This window comes from Aplysia californica, unplaced genomic scaffold (genome assembly GCF_000002075.1).
Source record: "Aplysia californica isolate F4 #8 unplaced genomic scaffold, AplCal3.0 scaffold00144, whole genome shotgun sequence".
NCBI classification, from domain to species: Eukaryota; Metazoa; Mollusca; class Gastropoda; order Aplysiida; family Aplysiidae; genus Aplysia; species Aplysia californica.
The window spans coordinates 89466-98102 of NW_004797414.1; the positions used below are offsets into that span (position 1 = coordinate 89466).

The 8637-nt window shown below is 37.3% G+C and overlaps 1 protein-coding gene across 1 annotated transcript in view; it reads right to left on the bottom strand.

Annotated features, from left to right (window-relative positions):
- Nucleotides 1-6967: 6967 nt before the first annotated feature.
- LOC101848348 overlaps nucleotides 6968-8637 on the bottom strand; it is a gene marked incomplete at its 5' end in the record, with an annotated part of 86597 nt that continues 84927 nt past the window's right edge. Inside the window, 1 exon segment of the mRNA XM_013081741.1 lies at nucleotides 6968-8408. Within this exon segment, the coding sequence (XP_012937195.1) occupies nucleotides 7718-8408 (691 nt within the window).

Consider the following 8637-nt stretch of genomic DNA (forward strand, 5'->3'; position numbering starts at 1 on the left):
ACCTATTTCATACATTTATGTCAAAACTTTTTCACCTGCTCAGTATAGACAGGAACATAATATCCACATAAAAATCTCGCAGTGACAGTGGAATAGCTGATTATACTTTTAGGCATTCAGCCCACCTGCATGTACACAATCCAGTCAAAACACATTTGACACATTATAAATATATTACAATTAATCGATAAAATGCAGAATAAAATGTTCAACCTGTAGTGATCTTATTCAACTAAGTCACCATAATAGTCTTTGAATTTTTTTAAAAGCTACAAAGTCCATTTAATTTACTTATGAAAATGTACATAGAATAGACCGGTGTAATATAAACTGTGTAAGCTGTCAATTTTTAAACATTTGTGAGGCAGAGTGGTGAAATCAGGTGCTCGTCAAAATAATGAAGGTAAAGAAACTGGCATTTTTTCGCAGGTCTGGGATTTTTAATCAAATTTTTGTTTTTAGGCTCAACACCCTTTATGCCCATTAAAAACACATTTCAGAGAGGACTTTCTGAAAAACATTGATTAACTGCATAAAAGATGTAAATTTTCAGTTTTCACAAGCTCTCAAGCTAAGGAAATAACTAAACTTTGGCGGCCATTTTCTTGCAAATTTTTCCTCTGAAACCAGGCCAACCCACCTCCTTCAATCACAAATATCTCGACTTGTATACAAGACAAATGAGTATTGTTTTCATCGAAAGCAAGGCAAAAGGACAGGCTTTAATATGATACATTTAACTCCAAATGCCAAAAAAATTGACGAGCACGAGCGCCTGATTCCACCGTGTCATGACACACTTTATAGTGAAGTACCTTCAGCCACCAGGGAGTGGGCGCTAGAGTTGAACTCTTTATTATTATCATTAGGCCTATTATCAAACACCAGTACCCTGACACCATCTCCTGAACACACTATCATCTCTGTATCTTAGTTTAAAAAAGAGTAAGTAAGTGAAAGACACATTGACGAGTTGCTATCGGTCATAGCTTCGTTGTAATACTAATGCTAATACATCGAAACGATAATAAGAACCATTGTAATAACCTCAAACTGAATTCACAACTGTCAGACTAAAAAAACCAAGAAGTTACAGATCCCAAAAATCCTGAAAAGTAAGAATAAGCTAATATCTCACCACAAAGCCTACCACCAGCTAAAATTTACCTCTACACTACGCTATCATCCAAGTACCTTCAACATGTACTTCATACAGAAAAATTTAAGTACATCCTCCACATATATGCAATCTACAAAGAAGAAAAAAAAATACACACAAAAAATATCTTAGAGCCATCAAAGCTGAGTTAAAGCATCGAGTGAGTAAGCAAAATGATGGCCATATTTCACCAATAGAGTAGGCGAATTAATTAAAACAATATCAATCTATAAGAACCTACTTAAGAACCTACTAAAAAGAAGTATACAGATAAAAACCATATTATATCAAAATATCCATAAACCACCCCTATCTTAGTCACTGTGCATGATGGAAAACAAATAATGTGCCCAAAAAATAGTCAAACAGTCTCTGAATAAATGCGTGTTGGTTAAAAGCAAAATCAGCTCAAATACACCCATTTGTTCTATGATGGACTCTGCATAATACAAACTGCATGTGGAAACCCATAGAAACTTCTAGTGAACACATAACGTTTTACCCCACACAGATACGTTATATAATAATATATCACTGACAAGGCTGGTCAACTGTTTTAAGTCTAGAAAGCAAAATTTTTCAAGAGAGAAAAACACAAACAAAATAAAAACTTTTTCATTCTTTAAAAATAGTAAGCCTACCCAAATGATGTTTGTCTTTTGATCAAATGTTTCTAGAGCTCATTGTCATATGCAGCTGACACCGCACATTAAGCAACTGAAGAAAATCAAAGAAAAAAACAATAGGCTTAGTACATCTGAACAGGTGGCCGGCGATATATTGGGGAGCAAAATCTCACAGAATCTGCTTGGACACCAGACTAACTTGACTGGACATCGGAATGAGGAGTTAAGACAACAAACCTTTACCCTCACAGACATGAGCACATGCAATATTTCTGAATGTTTATCATATCTTTGGATTAAACAGAAATGTCGTATCTATCTGTGGTGTAGCAGTTAGCCCAAGTTCTATTCCCAAAGGGGGAAAACATTTTTATTGAGTATCTCCGTCGTTCTGTTTGAATGTTGTATCCCTCTCAGCATGGATTGGCCCAACCGGCAAGGCTGAAAGCTTGCCTCCTACATGATCTAAATCGAGTTAATAGGGTGTAAAAAACACCTATTGAAAAAGTTAAGAGGTCAGCACACTTTAATTTGCTTTACTGTTTGACTTTTATTTAACAGAGAAGAAAAATCTACGACTACAACCCCCTTTCCCCCCACCCCTTCCCCTTCCAAGAATATGCAAAACGTTAACAAACCAAAATCACATTTTACAAAAATTACATAATTTAACTATAGGTGTTTTTATGCCCCATCTACACAATTTAGATTAGATCATTTAGCAGGCAATCTTCTGACCCTGCCTGCCAGGGCTAACTTGGGCTGAGAAGGATACAACAACCAAACAGAAAGACTGTCGAGATACCTGAAGCAAATTTTCTCCCCATACAGGGATCGGACTCGAGTCTCCTGTGTGTGACAGCAAAACACCTAACCACTGCACCACAGAAGCCAGTAAAAAACAAAACTTACGTTAAAGAATACTTTTCAAAGAAAACAAAACAACAACAAAAACAATGTTAATTTTGAACGGATATCGTACTGAAAAAAAAGCTATGATTTCACCACAATGCATCACATATATATGCATATAATCGCCATATAAAGAATAATTATAATTTTTTTTCTTCTTCTTTATATTATTATTATTATTATTATTATTATTATTATAAGTCCTACAGTGCTCACATATGAGATTCAACAGTGTAAATTCCTACAAGCATCAGCTGACTTGACAGAAGGGAATCTTGACAACTATAAATCTCATGTATATAAAGTAAAAATAAACTGGAAAAGTGTAATAAAAAGAGCACAGTGATTCGGCCAATAATATGTCTTTGGAATGAAGAAACTGGCTTCGCAACATAAAAAGGAACAATGTACCAATAAAATTTAATGTTACATAACCGTCTATGTAAATTTACATAACACCTACATCTTGTGATCCAAGCAAACATATCTGCTTCATAATAGATGAGAATATTTTATGTGCTGTAAAAATAAATTACAGGCAGTTTCAAATCTATTCATCAATAGGACTCTTACATCAAACATTCTTTGGACTCTACTTTTTCACTCTTAAATCAAACCATATTTTAAGCCCTCCAAATCTTTTTAATATAATCTGACTGAGATCATGGTCTTATGTTTCTGAAGACAGAAGTCACTATGCCAAGTGGAAAAACATAATATTTTACGTAATTATGACCTGCAGCAAGAATCAATAGCACGATAATATAGGTCTACCTGACCTGTTTTGTTTTGTTTATCTTAATGTAAGTGTTTTTACATCCCCATCAACACATTTTAAAAGATTAAGAATACAGGCTTCCACCATGCCTGACACGGCCAACCCAAGCTGAAAGAGATAGAATGTTCCAGGAGAAAGACTGAGATACTTGATAAAAATTCTCCCCCACTTGAGAATATAATTTGGGTCCACACATGAGCTGAAGTTCAGTATCCTAGAGAAACATTTTAGTCAGTTGTTTTTTGAAAAGATGTAGAATAGTGGAAACAAAGGAAGTTATCAGATAGGTATCAAAATAGCACTTCTCTTTTTTGGTTTTCGTTAGCTTGGCAAGACATTCTCCATCAACTTCAGGCTAGCTGGTGAGTCACGAGTTTACGCGGTTTCAAAGAACAAAAGAAAAGTAAAAAATCAGATACAAACCTCTTACACTATGCCATTATACTTTTCCATACTTATCTCTGTAGCGGGCATCTGTCAGTTTCCTTTACACAGAAAAGCTTTGCCAGAGATACCAACGACTTAAAAAAAATTGTAGTCTATCTCAGAATTCTCCATAAAAACCCCTCAGCCTCTCAGATATCCAACCCACTTTAAGAAATAATCTAGTCACCCCTGGTTTACACAATCAAAGACAGTAACGAGGTAATGTGATCTCAGAATTCAAGGCACCATAGGAAAAAACACAACAGTGATCATGCAGATATATATTATAATAACGATGGTGGTGGTAGCGGTGACAGTGTATCTTCCTACATGACAACTGAGATGAGGTTAGTTTTAGTTTTAGTTAGAGTTTTAAGGACCTTGTAACACAAATGAGAGTGCCAAAAACTATTTATGTTGTTATTGTAAGGTTTTACTGCACTCGCAACTGCATAATGTAATGAAATAATAAAGATGAGTAACAAACAAAGAAAAGAAGAAGGAGAGATAACAACAATAGATATATTTGATGGAAAAGTCAATATTCCACCAGGAATAATGGAATAGGTCTAAGGACAAACAAAATAGAGAGCTAATGAGGAAAAAAGGGAGGCTATGCAAAAGCATTCAAGAAACAATAACAAGTCTTAATATTCAAGAAGCAACTGAAACTTGACAAAGCAAAAGTAATCATCTTTGTCTTCCTCACTTCAGAAAAAGAAAAACAGATTATAATTAAAAAAGAGAGTTCATAGTAGATACATTATTTTCCATGTCTAAATATTGTATCTAGACACCTTTTGACTATCTCATGACAGGTAACAGGAATTTATTTAATGGATGTACAGTCGTAAAAATAGGTTCATCATTTCAAACCATAACAAATCTTTTACAGCATCAGTAAAGCAGATATAGTATCAGTAGTTCTTGGGACAACACCAACAAACATTCAAATTTCTCCGTTGTTATTCTAGAACATTTCATTTATTTGCAAACTTTCAAAACTATGTACATATAAGATCTGTACAATCAATGTAATAAATTAATATATAAATATAGAGTCATTCTCTTGAGAAGTCCAGTAAGAATAAAGCACAGATTACAAAGCTGCTAAAGACATAATTGCGAAATATAAACCTAAACAACAAACCTGTAAACCGCACTCAAGCTTATGAAGCCAGTGTTGAATCTTGTCGATAAGCAATTTTCTCCCCCCAAAAACAGACAGCCTCATCCTAAATTGTAAAAACAGAACCTCCGACCCCCCTCAACTCCTCCACAGTGCACCCCTCCTCTCATTTAATAAACATTGGCCGTATACCAATATGCCGTGATGCCCATTTAAAATAAACTCAGTAATTAGACTTCCGAGTTCATTTTCAGCACACTTTTAAAAATTAAAATCAAACCCCTTTATTAAGTCAAATGAAGAAAAAAAGAATTAAATTAATATCAGGAGTTTTGTTTAAAGAGGAGACGTTTGATATTATGCCAGTCTTATAAATAAACTCAGGTACAAGAGTGTTGTGGTGGTGTATGAGTGTGCATGTGTGTATGTGTACATATATGTTTGCACAAGAGCGCAATATATGGGTGTGTACATGAGTACAATGTAAGAGAGTGTTTGTGCATATATGTATGTGTATACACATGAGTGTGGTGTAAGGGTGTGTGTGTGTATGTGTGTGAGTGTGTGTGTGAGTGCGTTTGAGTGTACATGAATGTGTTTAGTGAAACAGTGAAATATAGAAATCAAGAGATATGCTTTACCCTCCGTGAACTTTATCGACATACTAAACAATATGTGTCATAACACGGGGCAATTTGGCGCTTGTCAGTTTTTGGGTATATGTAGTTATTGTATCATCTTAAAGCTTGTTTATCTATCTTGCTTTTCATGAAAAAAAAACACCCTTCTTTCTTGAACAGACATCAAGATATTTGAGACTGGAGGAGAAAGTGTGTCTTAACCCTGGAAGCACGCAGGCCCTATATATAGGGCCGACCTACTTCGACCGGGAAGCGCGCAAGCCCTATATAAAGGGGATAGACGCTAACTTTTTTCAAAGGAAAATTTCAGTATTCCTTATATATAAGGAAAATGACATAGAAAATGGCAGGTCAAAGTTATAAATAGTGACAAATGACTTTGCAAGTTATCTTGACCTCATAGAGCGTGTCTTGGTCCAGACATCAATTGATAAAATGATGCTGTCCAGCTGAGCGACTACTTGCTATGTGTTATCACTTGTATCGCCGTGCTAATGTACTAATTGTTGAGTTCATCGCATTTTGCGCTTTGTTTTTATTTGATCACTTATCAGTTTTAAATGGCTCATCTATCAGCTTTAAGAACAGAATGGTTTTATATGGTTGCTTTGCTGTTTTGAGAAAATCGAAGGTAAAGTTTTTGCCCCTTGTTCAGTTTCTTTAAAAGACAAGGAGTTTTCTCTATAACCAAACAAATATACACCCCAATGACACCAAATTTCTCCTATAGGTAGGGCAATGCCCACTTTTGGAGTAGGTCAAGATTTCTGGAAACCCCCGAAATCTCGGTTAGCCTGCTTGTCCTTAAAAGCGACCATACACCTTTTATCATTTGTTGAACCGTAAATGGTCGTTTTTCAGTAGCAGATATACATCTCTGATATCTCAGCTGATATCCCCCTGCCAAACCCCCATGTTTACAACAGATTGGCAGCGGTAGGGGGCATTTTGGGCCGGTTACTTCCGGAGAAACGCTGAGCATTTTTATGGTTAAGTAAACCTAGCGGGAAAATAGCTGCAGTATTGAAGTTTCCACATTTTCCTCAAACATTGTCCAATTGACTTGATTTACAAATCTAAATTGTTGGGAAAAGGTGATAAGTTTTTAACAATAATATTGACTCAACTTGTGAAATTTCTTACTTATGTCTGATTCTGACTGGCAGGGACATGAATCATTAAGGCACTATCACAGAGTATTCAGGCTCTTGGACCCGCAACCAAAAGATGGTTGGTTCGAATCCCGTTTGGACATCATGTTGTGTCCTTGAGAAAGGCACTTTACACGATTTTTTCTACTTCATCCAGGTGGGAAAGGGTACTCAGCTATAGACAGCGTAAGTTCTTGTCAGTGTCAGTCTGTTAGTGTTTTAGCATGAGCAACACACAGTTTGCGCTGTACGCTTCCCGGAAAGTCGAGAAAGTTTCCAAGTGTTCTAAGGCAATAATTGTTGCAAAGCACATAGAACATGCTGTAGAGCCTGGATATGTGCTATATAAACGGAACTATAGTTATCATCATCATCATCATCATCATAGCACAATGTGCTGAGAATTTTGAAGCACGGCATATAGTACAGGCAGTAACAGCTTTCTGTTCTCCAGTCAACAACATTGACAGTGGCCTCCTGTTAGTCTAAGGAAACAATAATAATATATGTTAAATTACATTAAGTCAATTAACGGGATTGAACCCATTATATATGAGTACTTTGTAAGACACTACTCATCCTCAGAATACTATAAACACATGCATAAACAACTAATAAGAGAGTTCACTACTAGGTGCCTATAATGAAGAGCCGGTCTTCATGTCGGTCTAGTCTTTACGTTGATCTAGTCTGCATGTTATTCTAATGTCTCAGTCACTGCTGACAGCATGTATCCATCTGAACAACACGCCAGGCGAGAAAATAAATAATCCATCACTGATAGATAAAGCTAATACAAGCAATAATTTTCCATGAACGAACCAGTATGCTACACTAGATGAAGCATGAACAAAGTCTCTAAACTTTAAGCAAAAACAGTCAGACCACGGAATATTCACAGTGATGTCACCGTCTGACAAATTTGTTTCGACTCCTGGCTCAAATAACCGCTGCTCTCTTCTTCTCTTTCACGAGACAGAATTGACGACAAATACTTATGATCCGAACCAAATGAATGCTGCTGGGAAATGCTCTGTTCACCGTCACAAACAATAGCACTCCCGTCTCCACGGCTGCCCCGGTCAGAATCAAACTCTTTTAGCTCTGACTCATTGACGAAATCACAGCTCCGCGACCTGAAAACATTGTCGGCACTGCCGCTGGCTTCGTCCAGGTTGTTCCCTCCTATCATAGAAGAGTACAGTCCACACACGCTGGCGCTGTGGAGAGTGTCTGTGCACACTGAAGACGACCGCGACGAACGCGGGGACCTACGATTCACAGAACTTTTCGCCGATTTACTCAGTGAGGGTAAACCTAACACAGAAAATGTTTTCTTTTTGCCCAGTTTTTCGTGTTTCGAGGGCGCCGGGTCTTGCTCCACCCCTCCTGCGTAGGAATGACCGAGCGACTTATCGGGCAGAGGCATCTCCAGAGAGTCGGTGTCCTCGTGCACCACGCTGGTTGTCGGAGCGTCCAGGCAAGGGGTGAGGAACGACGGGCTGAATTTGAGGTAGGATACGATGTCGTCCAGGTCTGGACGGTAGCCCGGGTCCGTGGACATGCACCAGTGGATGAACGATTTGCTGGGGGAGAAACGGGAGAAGATACTTCATATACACAGCTGGACAAAAGCATGAAAAGGAATATCTTATAACATCTTAACACAAACACTTTTTATCCATAAAAAATGAAGAGAAATTTGCTGGCGCATGACATGCACTATGCACACCAACTCTTCCATGAAAACACACACACTCTCTCTTTTTCTGTGTCTCTCTCTCTCTCTCTCTCACACACACACACACACACACA